The sequence below is a fragment of the Epinephelus fuscoguttatus genome, linkage group LG10 (assembly GCF_011397635.1).
Source record: "Epinephelus fuscoguttatus linkage group LG10, E.fuscoguttatus.final_Chr_v1".
Taxonomy (NCBI): Eukaryota; Metazoa; Chordata; class Actinopteri; order Perciformes; family Serranidae; genus Epinephelus; species Epinephelus fuscoguttatus.
This window is the reverse complement of record NC_064761.1, coordinates 13,588,210-13,607,988: the sequence shown is the minus strand read 5'-3', so window position 1 is coordinate 13,607,988 and position 19,779 is coordinate 13,588,210. Positions and strand designations below refer to the sequence as shown.

At 40.2% G+C, this 19,779-nt stretch overlaps 3 protein-coding genes across 3 annotated transcripts; 1 reads left to right on the top strand and 2 right to left on the bottom strand.

The window, feature by feature from the left end:
* Nucleotides 1-886: 886 nt before the first annotated feature.
* On the bottom strand, nt 887-3,336 carry ndufa11 (NADH:ubiquinone oxidoreductase subunit A11). The gene is made up of 4 exons (XM_049588400.1): nt 3,184-3,336; nt 2,203-2,295; nt 1,812-1,934; nt 887-1,121 (listed from the first exon to the last, which is right to left on the bottom strand). Exons 1-4 carry the CDS (start codon nt 3,260-3,262, stop codon nt 1,009-1,011), a joined length of 408 nt encoding a protein of 135 aa, XP_049444357.1. The 5' UTR covers nt 3,263-3,336; the 3' UTR covers nt 887-1,008.
* Nucleotides 3,337-4,523: 1,187 nt separating this feature from the next.
* On the bottom strand, nt 4,524-7,279 carry mrpl55 (mitochondrial ribosomal protein L55). Its single transcript, XM_049588399.1, has 3 exons — nt 7,167-7,279; nt 6,654-6,891; nt 4,524-4,946 (listed from the first exon to the last, which is right to left on the bottom strand). The coding sequence occupies exons 1-3, from the start codon at nt 7,208-7,210 to the stop codon at nt 4,797-4,799; spliced, it is 432 nt and encodes a 143-aa protein (XP_049444356.1). The 5' UTR covers nt 7,211-7,279; the 3' UTR covers nt 4,524-4,796.
* Nucleotides 7,280-9,876: 2,597 nt separating this feature from the next.
* ctns (cystinosin, lysosomal cystine transporter) lies at nt 9,877-18,618 on the top strand. Its single transcript, XM_049588455.1, has 11 exons — nt 9,877-10,064; nt 10,452-10,554; nt 10,791-10,869; nt 11,124-11,214; nt 12,323-12,426; nt 13,216-13,353; nt 14,011-14,110; nt 15,106-15,225; nt 15,437-15,607; nt 17,021-17,138; nt 17,363-18,618. The coding sequence occupies exons 2-11, from the start codon at nt 10,479-10,481 to the stop codon at nt 17,509-17,511; spliced, it is 1,146 nt and encodes a 381-aa protein (XP_049444412.1). The 5' UTR covers nt 9,877-10,064; nt 10,452-10,478; the 3' UTR covers nt 17,512-18,618.
* The last annotated feature ends 1,161 nt before the right edge of the window (nt 18,619-19,779 follow it).

Sequence of the window (19,779 nt, the reverse complement as noted above, 5' to 3'; positions counted from 1 at the left end):
CTGTGCAGTCGACCTGAGGCTTAATTATTAATCAGTTTGTTATCGAAACAGGCAAACTGCACTGGTTAGCTATAATTAGTAAAGACTGACCAACATGACAGTACATGTTTTTTATGTGTAGCCTATAGTATCTAGTTTGATTCCATATTTAATTGGTCAGTGCTACACAGGTCAATGACAGCTGGAAAAAGGAAGTAATATGTTCCTACTTAATACTTAAGTCATTCAAAGTGTGTAAACCTGTCATTAAGTAGTATATTAACACTTAGTCATTCAATGAAGAAGCTTCCAAAGGCCATTAGCAAAGAAATAAAAAGAAGGGAAGGATGTTGTCCAGGATGTTTTGCTACATGGTGATGCATTTAATTAACGCTGGATCTACACATAAGGCTTAAACATTTACACATCATCCATTACATCAGACATGTTTTCATGCATATTGAGCACATAACCACCTACTTTATGTATAAAAGGTAATTTACAACCCATTTAATGTTCCTTTGCACTGTTGGTCTTAGTTTACAATCTATAGATTTTACAGAAACACTTGAATTTTATAGATATTGTATGTTGGTCAGTTGCTTTTCATACACAGTACTGGTATGTATATATACTTACTTTTTCTCCAAATTGTATGTATAGTACATAATAGTTGTGTGTGTGTGTGTTTTTTTTTTTTTTTTTTAACCTATCTTTGTTCAGCACATACTTGGCCTATAAAGCTGACTCAGCTATTTGTCTACATGAGATGCGTTCAGGCACAGTATTGAGTGTAGATCACCTACATAAAATGAAGAAAAAGATATCTTTCCCAAACTGTTTTATTTATGCTCCCCAAACTATGACCCTCTTGGAATTAAACTGCTTTCAAAAAAACAACTCAGTGTATTTTATCATTTTCACAGAAGTTTATTACATGAATTCTTTATACAGCATAAAGTTACATTTACAGCCAACGACTTCATCATCATCATCATCAACCTCAGAGGGAACCACCTTTGCTTCTCCTCATAGTTTAGGGGGTCCATATAGCTTCCATCCCTCCATCTTGCCGATTTTTGTGAAGAAGGCCAGTGTACCCAGACCCAGACACGCTGACGTACCGGTCATAGCACTGTGGGCTGGACACACAAACACAGCAGGTGATATGGCTGCAGTTAGGTAAACTTTTGGCATATTTTTACACCTTCACCGCCATAAAACAGCTAGCTAAGTTACCGCAGAGTGACTGTTGAATACCAACAACCACATCATGGTCATTACTGCAGATATTTTTCAACCCTGTCATAAGACAAATCTGTGCTCTTTTGTCAGCTTTAGCTTTATGTCTATTACATGTGACCTTTCCAGAAAGTACATTAATTTCACAGCTTTTTCCTTTGTTTAATGCATTCTCTGTCGACACAATCTTCAAGTGCATAACCTCAGATTACGGTTGTAATGCTTGTGTGTATTTGTGTTTGAAATGTTCCTTATGTTTATAATGAAAATAGTTTACCAAAGGTGGCTGTGGGTAAAGTGATACCTCAGTCCCCAGCAAGACAATTTAGCATATGACTGGACAGAGCTACACGCCCACTCATTACTGTATCAACATCATTATCTTAAAAGGTCAGTTTTGTCTGAATGAACATCTCAGTGCTCCATGTCTCCACTGAAAAACATTTTAGTGATCGGAGCAACCTCAATATTGGCGGACCTGAATCGATTTCTAGGTCACAGGCTGGGAGACGGAGGAGTGAAATTGGGAGGAAGCAGAATTAGCTGAAAGGAAAGCACCCCGTGTCTCCTCTGCCAGGACTGATACTTACTTCTTGCTCCCAGAAAGATCCCAGAGGCACAGCCCCCGATGAAGTAATTCAGTGGGTCATCCGGGGCATCGCGAGCCTGAGCACTGAGACAAGTCGCCATGCCGAAAATGGCTCCCACGGAGGCTGGTACAACACAGACAGACACCCATAATCAGCATTACACAATTTGATACAATTTGTTGAATCCATTGAACAGTACGTCAACACATTTAGACCAAAAGGTTTGACTGGGATTTTAACTATAGGATAATGCAGAAGAACATCTGCAAGGTTTTCATGACTTATCTGGCAGGAGAAATGTTTCCCTTGATTATCGAGTTTTTAAGCAGTGGAATTTGGGACATAAACTACGTGAACTAAAATAATGATGAATGATCACATGAATATTTACCCATGGTTACAGTTGTGTTGGTCACCCTCTGTACTGCGGCCAATGCAGATTCAGGCTGGAATGCCACTAAGTGATAGGCTGACCCAACCAGGCCTGAAAGCACACACAGACACCCGCACACATTACAAACTTGTAATATAGTCCCACTTCTAATGTTGATTTACCATGAATTCTCAGATAGAGTCAAACTGAACTGTGTCTGCAGTAGCATGAGACACTGTAAGACCTGAAAATTGATTAATTCTTAGCCAGACCAAATCCTGATTGCTTACTTATTTTTTTCTGGTTTATTATCATTTTGTGAATTTTTTATTGTATTGTGGTCAGGAAAACATGATTTTGCTTGTGTTAAGACAACATCAAACTCTAGTGCACCGTAAATCTAAGACGATACATCGTTTGATGTCACAATATCGATATAATATCAATATATGGCCCAGCCCTGATGTGTGTGTCATCAAACCAGTCTAAATGTCGAAGTGTTTACAGGTGTTTTAAATGGCCTTCTTATATTATATCTATAAAATGGCACACAAAAAATGACTATCATCACCTTTGTTAATGTGCAGCCCAAATCTGACTCCCTGAGCTTTTCTGCAAAACTATCTGTTAATCAGCCAGATGTCAGATATCAGATCAGTCAAACAATAAAACTTCAGACTGCGTAACTCTTCACAACACCTGTGTTAATGTGTGTTGTTAGCTCCCTGCTGGCAGCGACAAACTCACCAGACTCAGGTTACATTCATTAACTGTTAAAGATTTTAGAAAACCCTGACTGAAAAAAAAACCCTTCACCCTTAAAAAGGCAAAATAAAATGTGTTTATCTATACACTGCTAACTGTCAGTCTGTGGCTAACCTCCTAGCATAAAAGCGTTAGCATTAGCTACAACACACAGCTATCTTTCATGGTCCAGAGCAGCACCCTGCATCTATGCCCGGCACCGTTCACAGTAGTTTAAACAATGCTGATATTTACCCAAAGCTGTGGCCAATTTTGTAGTGATCCATGTCTTTTCCACACAGCCAGTGCCCTCTGGTATATCCCAGTACCCCATCTTGTACTTAGCAAGGACACAAGCCAGGCTGGAAGTCTCGCGAGAAACGGTTTCCTCGTATATTTTGTGGCGGTTTGCTACCTAGTGTTCAGTGCATTACCGCCACCTACTGGAAGGGAGTGTGAATCTGTAAACCGGCACCATCACGGACCGTGTGAAGTACTCACCAACTAGGCCTTTCTGTGCCCACCTGCCAGTAAAAGCAGCCGCCGAAGGCATTTTGTTTTCAGGGTGTCCGTCCATACAATGTGATATCTCAAAAAGGCCTTGAGGGAATTACTTCAAATTTGGCACAAACGCCCACTTGGACTCAACAAGGAACTATTTAGAGTTTGGTGTTCATAGGTCAAAGGTCAAGGTTACTGTGACCATGTCTGTTTCATTCTCATGACCGCAATATCTCAAGAACACCTTCAGGGAATTTCTTCAAATTTAGCAAAAACATTCGCTTGGACTCAGTGATGAAAATATTTGATGTTGGTGGTCAGAGGTAAAGGTCATTGTGACCTTGCATCCGTCACATTCTCATAAACATGAAATCCCAAGAACACCTTGAGATAATTTATTCAAATTTGGCACAAATGTCTGTTCGCACTCAACAATGACTTGATTAGAATCTGGTGGTCAAAGGTCACTTTGACCTTGCGTCCGTGTCATACTCGTGAACACAATATCTTAAGAGGTCCTTGAGAGATTTTTCTCAGATTTGGCACAAATATCGCCTTAATTTCAAGAATGGACTGATTAAAATTTGGTGGTCAGAGGCCAAAGGTAAAGGTCACTGTGACCTCACAAAACATATTTTTGGCTGTAACTCAAGAATTAATTCGCTACTCATGATCAAATTTCACACAAAGGCCTGATAGGATAAAATTGTCATTATATGTCCAAAAGGTCAAAGGACCCTCAAATCCCCCCTTTTACACCCTTGTCTGCTCCCAACATTCATTTGTATTTTGTAAAAAGGTTTCCTTTTTAGTAGTACTCTATTTACACAACAGTATTTCGGATTTCAGCAGAGTACAGACAATCTGTATTCCGTCTGTGAAGTCAATGCTCCGAGTAGCCTTCAAAAGCATGTTTGTGATTAGAGGATTTATTAAACCTGTCACCGTAGAGTACAGAGATGACGAGCTGCTGCTTACTGCAACACATCAACGTCAGTTTCTTGCCTCTGTCATATCTAATGACCTATAAACTATGGGCATTTGCAGCCCAAAGAGCCATCAACATTTTTCAACAGCAGAAATTAAAGAGCGTAAAACTTTAAATCAGTTTATTAAGTCAACAGGGTGTCTGGTTCCAGCTTTAGCAGGGAAGAGCTCCGCCCGCTTCATCAGTCATCCTGCCATTCAAATGTCAATGGTCTGGGTTTCATTGTCCCACAATTCAGGCTTCTGGAGGAATCACTTCTTTTGCCAAGAAAACAATTCCAATCAGAACAGACTGTACATGGACAAATGGAAGCTTCAAGTGAGAGTCTGATGTTTAGGGTCATTGCCCTCGTGTCACGTCAGTCATGCATTACAGTAAATCATTTCTTCTTCCAGAACTGGCTGTATTTGTCAGCTTGGAAGTCGTCTTCAAATTGGACTGTTGTCTGTTTTGTCATCTTCTTCACTCCTCTCTTCTTCTGTCGAGCTCGACGCTCCTCTTCAGACAGAGTGGACAGATTGATCGGCATCTTTCAAAACACAAAGAAACACCAATAAACTTACAAAACATCAACTATGAACGAACACACTCATGGTCTAATATGCTACAGTATTAGTGCACCCTGTTCTCTATAACAAGGGTAAGGGTAGCGATGGAACAGGATGTTGCTTTAAATGAAGAGATTTTCATGAATATAAATCTGAGTTTATTCATCAATGGGAGTGCCACTCAAGTGAAAATAATGTTTGCGGCTCTGGCTGAGCTCTGTCAAGTCTGAGAAAATAACCCTAATGAGGTCATAGTGATGTTGTTAGTCATAGTCAAGTTGAGGGACTAAAAGTCACGACATCTCTGCCTCAGCTGTTTTAATTTTAACCATTGTTTATAAATTTAGAAACGCCAGGATCGAAAAGTGATTGATGATATGTCACTGTTGGTTTGTGGTATGCTTTTATCCTATTCCTGGCATATGGGACTTAAAAACAGTATATCACATCCACTGTCATTTATCAATTCTCACACGCATACACAGATTCCTACTGACATATGAGACATGACATGACACTCCTGCTTCACTGGTATATACCACTGTCCACCGGTGTGCTGGCGTCTGGCATCTACTCGTGGAAGAACAGTGGCAGACTGTTGTCATGTGGCACACAGCAGCGACAGGCCGTTGGCCAACAGTGGCATATGCAAGTAAAGATTCGCTATGGGGCACTGGGGAGCACACAGCAGCGGAGAAGGACTGACATGCTGTTTTCATGTGCCATATTCAGGTACTGGATCAAAACTTGCACCCAGCCCAGGGGTCAGAAACCTTAACTATTAAAACAGACATTTTTTGATCATAAATAATTAAAAATAAAATCTGCCTGGAGGCACAAAACATATTTAAGCTTCACGATAACACTCCATATTGAGTCTAAATTAGCTAATTGACATTAAAAATAGGTCTAGATAAGCACTTAAAAATATGTTTTCCCACAATATGGCTCATCTGCAGTGGGCTATATATGAATATTTGGTACTTTAACTTTGAAGCATTGGCACTGAAAGCAAACAAATCTGTCCACCCATGATCAAATTCTGTGTTTTCCTCCTCTGAGACTTTTACTTGTATGGATTTGGAATCAATTGCTAGCGTTGCTTGGGAGGCTTGAGACTAGCCACTGCCGTTGAGGTTTGGCAACATTAGAGCAAACGGTGCCAGGCTATAAACATATGATGCACAGAGTATGTAAGACTTTCTTTAGGTCTACAACCATGATCAATAAAAATCTGTTATTCAATTTCATGTGATTTTTTTTTTTAAATTTTTTTGTCAAAGCCACAGAGAGCCACTGGAGAGGGGCTAAAGAGCTCTGCAGCTGCTGGTTGCCTAGCTCTGACCCAGCCGATTCAAACCTAAACCACAGAATTGGCATATCTTTATAAACAGTGGCATGTGTCAACAAGAACCAGAAGGTCTACTGCAGTGGAACATACTGTTTGATCTCTGCGCTGCTGCAAAAGTATGGAAGCAATACTAAAATCACTAGCATTGCCCTGTAAAGGTCGTCTTAACATGGTGACAGTCAGTTTGCTGCACCTGCATAAATGAAGTAAGCTATAAGATTTATATCTTGATTGTAGATCCTGATGATTTCCTATTAATGAAGCTGTCTGGTCAGTCATGTTAACATAAGCAAGAAGAAAGGAGCCCATGTTGTTTGAGATGAGATGGAGCACTGACCATGAGGATGCGTTTGGGTTCTTTGTATCTGATGTTGACAGTGGATCCATCAGGTCGCACCAGCATCACAGGGTACAGCCTCTCATACTTCTGCCGACCACAGCGCACCACCGACGTCCTGTTGGAGTTGAGCTGAGGGGTGTGTGTGTGGAGCAGTGACACCTGGCCGAGCCCTGCAGTGTGTGCTTGTGGTAACACTGACTGGACACCTGTCCGGGTGAACACAGAGCAAACATACCTGCCCGAACACACACACGAACACACGAACACACACACACACACACACACACACACACACACACACACACACACACATTCATTATAAGTACAGAGCACATGAACCGTAATGTAGCCAGTTCGCTCCTCTGTCATTTGACAAGCATCTCATCAGTGTTAAACATAACGAGCTTCTTCTTCTGAGGTCATTTTACGCAAAGTCTGACAACAGCACGAGCTCTGACTACGTGTCACATCTCTAACATACATGTCCACACATTATTCAGCGGGTCTTACCGTGATAACAGACTCTGAGGTGTACTAAGCTTCATTAACAACATGTTCGCGACGAGCTAACTCTGACAGGAAGCACTCAACCAGAAGGTCACACTGGAGTTCACGGAATAAATGTCCGACTGAAACAGTAAGGCGCAGGTTCGTTCCGGCACAATTCACACTGGAAAGAAAGGGCTGTTTCTTCTCCTTCTTCAGATGTTTTTTTTTTTCTTTGTAAAATCTATTAATTACCAAATAAAATGAAAACATACATGAACAGATAGGGTCAGGGGATCAAAGTACTTAAAAAAACCATATATCAGCTCACCTGGAGACTGTGGAAACTGAATAAAAAAAAATTAAAAACGTTGGTGGAATATTGATAAATTGTCATTACGCTCAAATAAAACCAAATTCACAATATTTGGATATCTAAAAATCCATAATTCAGTATAAATTATTATGGATAATGTTGAAAAGGAACAAATTAATGAAATTCAACCTTTCATTGAGTTGTAATATACCAAAAACTAGGCGGGAAACCACCTCTAAATCATATAAAGACAAAAATGGAAACGTTTATTGCAATATCGCACAAAACAAAAGACATTATCAACCTAAATATTAATATTACATATTACATGCACTTGTTTATTGCTCCGTACATCACACACTGTATAGAGGTTTGGAGAAATACACACAAAACAATCACAAATCCCATTTTTATGCTACAAAAGAGAGCTATTAGAATTACAAACAGAACTGATTATCAAGAATCAAGCAACAAATTATTTATAAACTCACATGCTCTCAAATTTAGAGGTCTGGTGGACTTTGAAACTGCTCAAGTAAGAAACAAGATGCTTCCACGCTGTATCCAGGGGTTGTTTAAAATTAGAGCAAGTCAGTAGCAGCTAAGAGGAATTTATGTGCTCATCAAAACAAAGATTAAAACAAACACAAGACAAATAAATTAGGCCTAAATTGTGGAATAGTTTTGAAAAGGAAACGAAATTGTGTAAAACACTTGATTGATTTAAAAAAAAAAGCATTTCAACATAAGATGATAAAAAAATATAAAACTGAGCCATGATTGCCAGTGCGTGTATATGGAATTTTGTTCTGCACTTTCTGTTGTATAGAATATGTTTTGTTTTGCCTGTTTCTTTCATTTTCATTGTATAAATCTAAAGAGAACAAAAGTATGAATGAAAAAAGGGTAGGTATAATATGCTAAGGCTTCAACAAAAACCTGCTTTGGTTTGTCACTGCTTCAAAAGTAGTGACTTAAATTGTTTTGTTTTTTTCTTGTCTGTATTTGAGATGTATAAGCTGGGAAAATACTAAACTAAAATAAACTAAACTAAGCTGAAGTAAACAAAAATGTCATACAGGGCACACAGATTCAAGGCTTTAGTAGTTGTCCTATTTTTCAAATACAGAATTGATGTAGGATAAGTATTCTTTGAGTTTTTTTTAATGAGGTTCAGAAAAGAGTAGAAGAGTAAAATAAAGAAACAACAACAACAACAACAAAACATTTTTATAAGAAGGGAAAATTCAAAATCTGTATATTTGGAAATAAAGTTACAGACATCTTGCCAAAAATATGAGAGTGGGGACAAGACCAAAATAGATTTTTTAAGAAGTTCTTTATTAAACAATCAAATACAAAACACGTTTAGGTGAAACCAATCAATCCCAATACAATAATTAATCAGAAACAGAAATGCCAGGGGACAATATACACAAAGTCAGAAAACAATATTCGTTCATAGAAATACATAGGAAGGTGCACATTGTCCAATAACCCTCTTGGTTTTGGAGGAGAAAATGGTTTTCATGTGTTGCTTGGTTTTATTTTTAAACATAAAAAATGAAGGTTTAGAGTTATTAAACTTGAATTTGTAGATATGAGATTTTGACAAAATAATAATTAGTGTAACAATATAATGTTCTTTGATTTTACCGCCATTATATTTAGTGAAACCAGACAAAACATTCTCCAGGCATAAAGTAAAGTCAGAACCATTATTATCAATAATACATCTCTTTCGTAGCCTTTGCACAGTGCCATAACAGGTGAAGAAGTGTTTCTGGGAATTTGGACAGAATGAACTATTTATATTGATATCTTTTTTTCTACTTGACAAGATAATGATTGGCTGGGTAATATCTGTATGATTTTAAAGGACACTTCACTTATTATATCAGTCAAAAAATACTTAGAAATTCCAGATATTTTTCCAATTAAAGTCTTTTGTAAAGCTGTTCTAGTAAGTAAACACATAGGGAACAGATACTACAACTCTCTAAAATAAATCACGTATACCTCTGTTGTCAAAGACCCAAACAAATTTCATAAATCTTTTGGAACCAGCTGACAAAATGAGCAAACACCTTGGTGGCGTAATGCTGTCCTCCTTAGGTCTGTTGACTTTCATCGGCAGTCAAATGCAGACTGTGGATCATATCATCTCTGTTTGTCCAAAAAAAAAAAGACAGACATTTATGAAGGAACGAGCTAAACGTAAAGAGAATAAAGACATGAGCAGTAAACAGCTGTGGAAATTCGCGTTTTAAACCAGCCTTCTCCATGTCACCTACAAACCCAGGGCTGAGGACAGGGCTGCAGTTCAGTGACTGTACAGCAGGTGGCGGTAAAGATCCGCCCTGCTACAATTCACCGAGAGAAGAAGGAGGAACATACCCAAATATGTCTTGTGACTTGTTAATGAGAATGAGGAAGCGGTTCAGGAACAGCTCAGCACATCAGCTGGAGTAAGTTTCATTTTGTTTGACGGGTTCAGACAAAGTTAATGCGCAGTTTGGGGCTCGTTAAGTCGACAACTTCCTGTTTTTACGGAGACACCAAAGAATGAGCTGGTTATTTAGTTCAAGTGTTGCAGACGACTAAAGGTGAGTTTGGCTCTCTGGAGATGCTCTTATCACACATCACATCTCCAAAATGAGTCTGCTGTTAGCCTTACTTGTTTTACTACAGAGAAGCTGCATGTTATTGAGCACAGGGACTAGGGACATTCTGATGTAAATAGGTAATATCTTAAATATGTATTTATATGATGTATGTATGTGTGCGAAGTCAGAATAGTTGGACTGAGATCAGCTTGACAGCAGCTCACTCTGTAAATGACCCAAATAAAGATGAAATACAGTTAAAGATCTCAAAAACCTAAACACCCACAGATCAGCTCGGTCCTGTGTCACCACTGCAGCTCTGAATATCATAACATATATTGACTTTAATGTTGTAATGAAATGACTGTGATGCCTTGTGTCCCTTAGGTCTACAGGATCCATCATTTTACAGAGATGGCTTGTGTGGGCTTGGTGAAGAGATGGCTCCTTGCTCAGCTGCTGCTCCTGTTGACGCTGGCCAACATCTCTGGTGACAGACTGTTATGGATAGTTTGTCTGTTTACAGTTTACAGTTACATGTTCATCCCCATCCAGTGGGGATTGGGGATGGAAATGTACAGGTTGCATGTTGTTACCTCATGAAGAGTATGGTTATGATAAAATCGCAAATAAATCCAAAATCTAAATCTAATGCCAACCTGTTGTTTGTTTCTGTAAGCATCTTGGTTTGATTGTCTAGTTATTTTATTTCTGTCTGTCCTCCAGAGTCTACAGCGTACCTGTCCGCTCCAGAAGAGGTCACACTTGTGGAACACTCCGGAGTCAACGTCACCATTACCTCCAGGTAACCACAGAGACGGCCTGCAGCAAACAGCACTTTTCCATAGTGTCAGCTGTGTCAGCTTATGCAACACCCACACTGGATACACAGTGCTGAAGCTGCTGACATGCTGCTTTTGCTTTGGAGCAAAGGTGTAAAAATGAAGCAGTAAAAAGCAAATAATGTCAGCCACTTGAAGTAAGCTCTCAGTGCTCCTATGGTTTATAAAGCAGCTGTCAGGATCAGTGTTCTGACTGCATTTTTGTGTCTTTCTCTAGTTCTGCTGTCAACCAGTCAGCTTTGATTCACCTAAATGTGACCTACAGCTCCAAGTTGAACTACTCGTCTGTAATCATACTACCGGAGCAGGTAAGGATAATCAAAAAACAAGTTGTGCTGCATGTCCCAAGAGTGCACCATTCTTCGTTTGTTTTCTTTTCTCATTTAACTTCCTCAAGCAGCATCCTCAGTCTAAAACATCAAGTTGTACACATTCATGTAACCAGAATAGGAATTAGGGCTCAAACTAAAGATTATTTTCAGTGCTGATTAATCTGTTGACACTTTTCTCAATAATCAATTAGTTGTTTGGTCAGAAAATGTCAGAAAATGGTTAAAAAAAAAAAAAAAAAAAAAAAAAAAGCCAATCAGTGTTGCTGAAAGCCCAGGATGATGTCCTCAAATGACTTGTTTTGTTCACAACCCAAAGATATTCAGTTTGCTGTCACAGAAAATAAAAAAAGAACAGAGAATATTCACATTTAAGGAGCTGAAATCAGAGAATTTAGACTTCTTTTTCCCATAAAACATTACTCAAACTGATTAATCTATTATCGGATTAGTTGGCTATTGATTTAATAGCTGACACCTACTTGATTTTTCATAGCAGCTCTAGTATCTATACCTCATTAATATATGAAATACACTCATTAATATATGAAATACACTGGAGTTACAGTAATACAGTTACAGATTATAAGTATAATCTATCTTATTTCTCTGGGCCATAGAGCTCCATTGTTGTACAATAAAAGATATTAACATGCCTCAAATACAAAGAACAGAGCTCAGATCTGTGAGCTGGAGCATGTGACCTTCAGTATTACTCAACATTGTGTTTGCTGACATGCAAATGAATGGCGTGAATTAGCCACAGCAAACGTCAGCTGACAAGTGTGTAGGATGTTAGGGGGATACACTGACAGAAATGGAATCTAACATTCATAACTAGGTTTTCATTATTTTAAGTTTACCTGAAAGTAAGAATTGTTGTATTTTCATTACCTTAAAATGAGCTGTTTATATCTACATACAGAGCAGGACCTCTCCCACAGAGTCCACCATGTTGTTTGTACAGTAGCTCAGAACGAACAAACCAAACACTGGCTCTAGATAGGGCCCCCACTGTCGCATCCTACACGCTTGGCACACAGGAGAAGCTGTTGACTAAAAGCTCTTGTTGTTTGTTTTTGTTTAGGTGTTGCTGCCAGCAGCGGCAACCAACGTCAGTTTCAATGTGACAGCCCGCGATGTCGGTCAGGTGACCGCATGCCTCCTTAGCAACAACACAGACCTCAGCAGGTGGGTATCTGCACAGAGGCGGCGTGCAGTGACGTGAGAATGAATTTCCCCTCTTTCTCATGTATTCCTGCATCAGTCTGTTTATCGAATCACATTATTCACTGAGACAGAAACTTGAGACTGTGCTCAGAATAAGACACTGGGGTGGAAAACACCTGAGGGTGGGTAGGGCTGTCACAATCATGAATTTAAGGTGATGATCTATTGACATGCCGATAATTGTGATTGACAACATAATTGTCTTTTGGGGATCATTTTATGCTGCACAGTGGTGCTGTTGTGTTTGGCTTTGCAGCTAAACCTAAATAAACCACACACTTGCAACGCTCACAGTACCCACTGGGCTTTCCCACACTCCAGCGACACGTCCAGCATATCTCTCCTCAGAGCTGTCAGACGCAGCTGCAGCTGTAGGGCAGAGACTCTACTATAAATAGAATAGCTGAAGCTGAAGAACCCGTCCAACAGCAGCAAGATCGATAAGCTCTTTTTCCATGTTTAATTCCTGACATTGGAACCATGCGCTCAGGTCAACACTGTATTTACCCGGTTGATGAACATGCACCCATATCACGGACTCTTTGTGGCCACATTTGTAACACTGGCTTTAAATTTCCTTGATTCTGGTATCAAATGATAGAGCAAAATGACTGCAGTCAGCTCGTCAGGCGAGGTGCAGGTGATGGTCTGTTACCGATATTGTTTGTATGCTGTATGCTGAAGAGTTCACATGATGGTACATCGCCACTGTCCAGTCTCTGTGTCTAAGCCTGGTTCTCTCTCCACTAGTACGTCTGTCAGGATCCACTTCAAGGTCATCCACAGCAACGTCCTGTCAGTAATCAATCAGGTGATTGGCTGGATTTACTTTCTGGCCTGGTCGGTGTCCTTCTACCCACAAGCCTGGGAAAACTGGAGGAGGAAGAGGTAGTTTTCTGTCTGTCTGTCCTCTGCCTTTCTCTTCATTCATCTAAGTGGTCTGGGGTGTTTTCCTCGTGCAGTTTTCTCGAGTGTACGAAATTGGATGTTTTTGTACTGTCAGATATCAGCATCGTGATCTTTGATTAAATAGCATGGACACACAATGAACCAGTCCAGTATACTCATGCTAAATCAGACTTTCAGCTCAAAGGCACGTCCCTGAATTTTCAAATTCTGACAACATGATGGCTGCACTGGGAATGTGAGAGTTAGATTTTACACACACCGTCCACAAGTCCACACAGTTTCCAAGTAATTTTAAGCCTAAAAATAGGCCATATATATGTATACGCAGAATTGTGCTTCATATTATATGTTGTCCATGAATTGTATCATCATCATGTAAACACTCGCTGTAGTTTGGTAATTCATTTGACAAGCATCTCAGAAGTTCCCCGGAGGAAACTCTGTTATTTGGCACAAATCGTAGATAAACTAGAGACAGAATTCAATCTGTATCCTAATAGTAAATTAATTCTATTTATGTGCCAAGCTAGTGTAACTGCCTCATTGTCAGTAAAGAGCAGATCAGCTAAATATATGTGATGTGTGATGTGTGTATAAAAGTACTCAGACAAATAATACCAGCCTGTTTCTTTTCAGTGTTGTAGGTCTCAACTTTGACTTCCTGGCTCTGAACCTAACTGGCTTCATCGCTTACAGTGTCTTCAACATCGGATTGTTCTGGGTGCCTTATATACAGGTAAGATCGCCGTTCCACTGTCATGTTTAGTACGACTGAATCTGAAGAAACCTTTCAGAAGTCCATCCATTAATTTTCATCCGCTCATCCGAAGCTGGGTCGCGGGGGGGCAGCAGGCTGAGCAAAGTATTCCAGACGCTCTCCCTCGCTTCCCAATCTACTGCAGACAGCCCCTGTGCATGCTGGAGGTCACAGTGTGATGAAGCCAACCGAAGTAAAGAAGAAGAAGAAGTGAATTGCTAAATCATTTGGTACCACTTTACAAAACTCACAAACACAGCTGTACGTGTTTACAGTGTAAACATAACTGATTTATAATCTCTGAGCCTGAAGACAGTGTAGGCAGAGAATAGAGAAAAGGTATGCGTGTGAGTCAGGTGTGCAAAACTCCACTGTTTAGCCATTTTCTTAGTCAAAGAAAAACCTGATATTTACCCTCAGGGAAAGAGGCGCTGCTTGTTGGTGAAGCAGTGGCCCAGCAAGTGTCAAATACAAAGCATTCCTAGAATTTAAGTGGAAAGATGTTTCAGCATGTTACTGATGTTTCCACACTTTTTCTTGAAATGATCATTTTACAGATGTTACAGGTCATTTTTCTTCATGTAATGAAGCCACCACATTGGACCGTCCTTTGGTCTTCGCCATAACTGCTTCTTGTTGCACATTTGCAGTAGTGTAGACATGTGACTTTGACGTAGTTTTGCAACTGTAAGATAACATGCCAGCATTGAAAGCTTGGAGGCATACGATTCTGATGGTTCAAACAATTTGAAACCAGTTCTCAAATCTCAGCCCTAATGGTAAATAACTTAGCCACATTCGTGTTTTTGTAGTAAGTTAACAGCAGCATCTGTCCGTACATCTTAATGAACACAATAGAATTCTTGTTCCTGTATTCATATTCATGTGAAGAGTTCCTGAACTGTGACTACAGTAGGTTGGGATTGAAGCATGTGCAGTGAATATATAATGTCTCCTCTGTGTGTGCTCTGTAGGAAGAGTTTCTGAAGAAAAACCCGAATGGAATCAACCCCGTCAACGCTAATGATGTCTTCTTCAGTCTCCATGCTGTCCTGCTCTGTTTGGTCTACATCTGCCAGGCTGCTGTGTATGAGGTGTGTGTCTGTAATGTAGAGAAGCTGGTGACGGAGAGGCTGTTAGAAATATATATTTCAGGTCTCAGTATTCACAAGGTGAAAATGTGTTTCGATGCATTTCTGGAATTATTTTAAGTATTTGATTCTGCCATATGTGTGTTTGTGTGTGGACCTGCAGTTTGTCTGACTCTGTATCAGTGTGTAATCCAGTGTGTCCTCTCTCTGCCAGAGGGGGGGTCAGAGGGTCTCCTGGATAGCCATGTTCTTGTTGGCAGTCGGCTGGACATTTGCCTTGGTCAGCTTGATTCTTGCTGCAGTGAGACAGATCACCTGGTTGGATTACCTCTACTATTTCTCCTACATTAAACTGGCTGTCACTCTGATCAAATATGTGCCGCAGGTAAGCTTTACACACACACACACACACACACACACACACACACACACACACACACACACACACACACGTGAATCACCTCTCTGACAGTGTCACTTCCAGAAAGGTGGGATCTGTTACAGGACTGTTGTACTGCATTACAGTGTACTCTCACTGGCCACTTTATTAGGTACACCTGTTCAACCGCTCGTTAATGCAAATAGCAAATCAGCCAATCATGTGGCAGTAACTCAATGCATTTAGGCATGTAGACATGGTCAAGACAACCTGCTGAAGTTCAAACCGAGCATCAGAATGGGGAAGGAAGGGGATTTAAGTGACTTTGACTGTGCCATGTTTGTTGGTGCCAGGCGGGCTGGTCTGATTATTTCAGAAACTGCTGATCTACTGGGATTTTCACACACAACCATCTCTAGGGTTTACAGAGGATGGTCTGACAAAGAGAAAACATCCAGTGAGCTGCAGTTCTCTGGGTGGAAATGCCTTGTTGATGTCAGAGATCAGAGTAGAATGGCCAGACTGGGTCGAGATGATAGAAAAGCAACAGGAACTCAAATAAGCACTCATTACAACCACGGTATGCAGAAGACCATCTCTGAACAAACAACACGTCAAAGCTTGAAGCAGATGGGCTACAGCTGCAGAAGACCACACCAGGTGCCACTCCTGTCAGCTAACAGGAAACTGAGGCTACAATTCACACGGGCTCACCAAAAGTGGACAATAGAAGTTTGGGAAAACGTTGCCTGGTCCGATGAGTCTTGATTTCTGCTGCCACATTCAGATGGTAGGGTCAGAATTTAGCATAGACAACATGAAAGCATGGATCCATCCTGCCTTCTATCAACGGTTCAGGCTGCTGGTGGTGGTGTAATGGTGTGGAGGATATTATCTTGGCACACTTTGGGCCCCTTAGTACCAACTGAGCATGGTTTAAACACCACAGCCTACCTGAGTATTGTTGCTGACCGTGTCCATCCCTTTATGACCACAGTGTACCCATCTTCTGATGGCTACTTCCAGCAGGATAACGCACCATGTCACAAAGCTCAAATCATCTCAAACTGTTTTTTTTAACATGACAATGAGTTCGCTGTACTCCAGTGGCCTCCACAGTCACCAGATCTCAGTCCAATAGAGCACCTTTGGGATGTGGTGAAACATGGATGTGCAGCCAAAAAATCTGCAGCAACTGTGTGATGCTATCTTGTCAATATGGACCAAAATCTCTGAATATTGTTGAATCTGTGCCACAAAGAATTAAGGCAGTCCTGAAGGCAAAGGGGGTCTAACCTGGTATTAGCAAGGTGTACCTAATAAAATGGCCAGTGAGTGTGCATATGTTCCTATATTTTTGTATTCACACTGTGTGTAGAAAATATTGTAATGAAAAATATACCATGCATTTTTTTCCAGGCGTACATGAACTACAAAAAACAGAGCACTGAGGGTTGGAGTATTGGCAATGTGTTGCTGGACTTCACTGGAGGAACCCTCAGTATTCTACAGATGATCTTACAGTCTTACAACAATGGTAACTATTCGTTGACAATATTTACTTGCGGATGAATAGATGGAAACAATTGAATTGAAATGATTTTAGCTTACAGCTGCAACGTAATGTGACAAAACTGAAGAGGTCAGAATTCTTTTAGCACCCGCTGGTGATAAGGCACACACACATTTGTCACCACAGATACTGTATATCTGACTGACAGAGCATGCCGTCTGTACTAACTGTGATATGTCTCTCCTCAGACGAGTGGAGGCTGATATTTGGTGATCCCACAAAGTTTGGTCTGGGTCTGTTCTCCGTGGTGTTTGACATCCTCTTCATGACTCAGCACTACTGCCTGTACAGAGAGCCACCACAGTACGTACCTGTTACAGGGGAAGAAGAGGAGTGATGTGGACAGACTGTGGATTAACTGTTTAAAAAGACATGATCACAAGGGAGCACAGGACTGATTTCTTTCAGTCCACAAGAATTAGCACATCTGATGAACCAATAAATGACTCAGACTGCTAAAGAGAAGTCATGGTGGTTGTCATGGTTGACCTCCATCATGATATGTTGCAGAGTTCTCTTGAGCAGGTTTTACTCGTCTGATCTGTACCCACCTACGCTGAGCTTAGCGTGCTTCCGCCTTAAATATCTCAGGATCTTCACTTGCCTTTTTTTTGTACCATGGTGTGAAAGTAGTTGAAGGTATAAGAATAATGGGTGTTTTGATTTCTATGTTAACAATTTTATATTTAAATGCAGTATCACAACTAAAATCATAGTGAGTTAATTGCTATAGCCTGATCGATAAACTGGCAGGCCAATATTATCAGATGATTTTAGCTCATCACAGACACACTGGTGTGCATTTCGGTTGATAAGAAACTAAAAATATCAGAGATAAGTTTGAGGTCATTTATAGAGAGTGTCCACCAGAGGACACTGTGTTAAGAGTTATTCTGGGTGATCACTTTTTGTCCTGTGATGAAACATTTTGTCCAGCTGGAGGGGGTCTCTTCCAGGATGACAGAGTTCACTTCATGGCACACGAGGGCTCACTGACTGACTGTTTTGATGAGTATGAAAATGTGAATCACACATTGGGGCCTTTACTGTCACTGAATCTTTAAGCCAACTCAACACTTGTGAGGGATTTTGGGGCATTGTGTTAGAAAGCACGCTCCACCACCTTTATCCAAACCCACAATGAGGGAATAAATTGTTACATTATCCTTTAGGTTCTGCACAACAGGGTCATTTATCTCTTACGCTAACCTGACTTATTGGCTTGGCTTGACAAAATACCATTAGAAGACTCTGGAAAACTGTGCCTTTATTGACTGTATTCAAATGGGAAACATTAGGTCTGAATGATCATCGCATATAGGTCAGATACACTGAGCCTTTCTCAGTGTGTTCTTGTCTCTACTCGTGGACAACGGCCAGTCACCTGCAGTTATTTAGTTGTGATACACAAAACAAAATAAAAATAAAATATTTTATACTATTAGTCTGTTTTCAGCTCTTTGTATATGAACAGTATGTATGCATGTATTTGTGTATGTGTTGTGTATACATGTATAAACACACACACACACATCAGTGTGTCCGATTGCTTGTATGGGTCAACATGCTATTTCAGTTCTCTTCTGAGTTTATAATGGGCATGTATTGCACTGCACAGTTTGTCACACAACCCATTCTCATACAATTTATACATCAAAATGTAGACAATGACGTCTCTTTTAAACAATGTCAGTGTTTAGTTTTTGGATTTTCTGCCTCAAAGCACCAAGAGACATGATTTTTGGGTCTGACACTTTTGGAAAACTAGAATTACCACCCTGCGGTTGTATGACTCTGCACAGCTGTCAAGTTTCTCTTACAGTTTACATCCATGTCTGTAAAACATGAATGCTTCACACACTTCTTCCCTCAGCAGTACAGAGGATCTATGCAATCAGCACAGTTGAAGTGTCACAAGAAGTATCTTCTCTTCTGTTCCTGAGCTATAACACTGAGTAATGGCCAGAAGTGTTTCATGCAGAAAAGTATGATGTCACAGTGAGGTTGAGCTTTGACCTTTTAGATATAAAATGTCATCACATCATCATTATGTCATACTAGACATTTGTGTGAAGTTTTGTCATAATTAGCGTATGAATTCTTGAGTTATGGTCAAAAACATGTTTTGTAAGGTCACAATGACAGTGACCTTGACCACCAAATTCCGATCAGTGTATTCTTCAGTCTACGGCCCAATTCCAATCCGATCCCTTACAGACTCACTGACTTAGAGGTGCGTTCATGTGAAGTGTGTGAGGGCTGTCCCATTGTCAAATCGTCAAGTCAGTGAGTGAGCTCTTTATGCTCCCTTACCGTAGGTCAGCATCGATGCAGACTTACGCTAAGGAAATTACCCCCAGTTCATAGCGTTGTGACGCCAAATACAGGGGTTGCCCTCGGAACACCAGAAGTGTTATAAAAAAAAACAAAAAAAAACGAAAACACGGTTGGCAGATATGCAAACGGTAACATTATGGAAGGAGAGCGAAAAAACAGATAAACAATGAAACATTACATTAACAAGGATTTAAGATGGTACATAAACACATGAAGTCAGAGGAATACCAGTGGTTATATTCCACACACAAAGAATATATATATATCT

Bases quoted from the DNA above. Each gene is read 5' to 3' on its own strand.
- ctns (XM_049588455.1), top strand. From the start codon at position 10,479: ATGGCTTGTGTGGGCTTGGTGAAGAGATGGCTCCTTGCTCAGCTGCTG. The intron at 14,111-15,105 runs GTAAGATCGCCG...TGTGCTCTGTAG, and splicing joins TCTGGGTGCCTTATATACAG to GAAGAGTTTCTGAAGAAAAA. The intron at 15,226-15,436 runs GTGTGTGTCTGT...TCTCTCTGCCAG, and splicing joins GCCAGGCTGCTGTGTATGAG to AGGGGGGGTCAGAGGGTCTC.
- mrpl55 (XM_049588399.1), bottom strand. From the start codon at position 7,210: ATGTTGTTAATGAAGCTTAGTACACCTCAGAGTCTGTTATCACG. The intron at 6,892-7,166 runs GTAAGACCCGCT...GTGTTCGGGCAG, and splicing joins CCTCAGAGTCTGTTATCACG to GTATGTTTGCTCTGTGTTCA. The intron at 4,947-6,653 runs GTCAGTGCTCCA...GTGTTTTGAAAG, and splicing joins AACCCAAACGCATCCTCATG to ATGCCGATCAATCTGTCCAC.
- ndufa11 (XM_049588400.1), bottom strand. From the start codon at position 3,262: ATGGGGTACTGGGATATACCAGAGGGCACTGGCTGTGTGGAAAAGACA. The intron at 1,935-2,202 runs GTAAATATTCAT...GTGTTGTACCAG, and splicing joins CAACACAACTGTAACCATGG to CCTCCGTGGGAGCCATTTTC. The intron at 1,122-1,811 runs GTAAGTATCAGT...TTGTGTGTCCAG, and splicing joins GATCTTTCTGGGAGCAAGAA to CCCACAGTGCTATGACCGGT.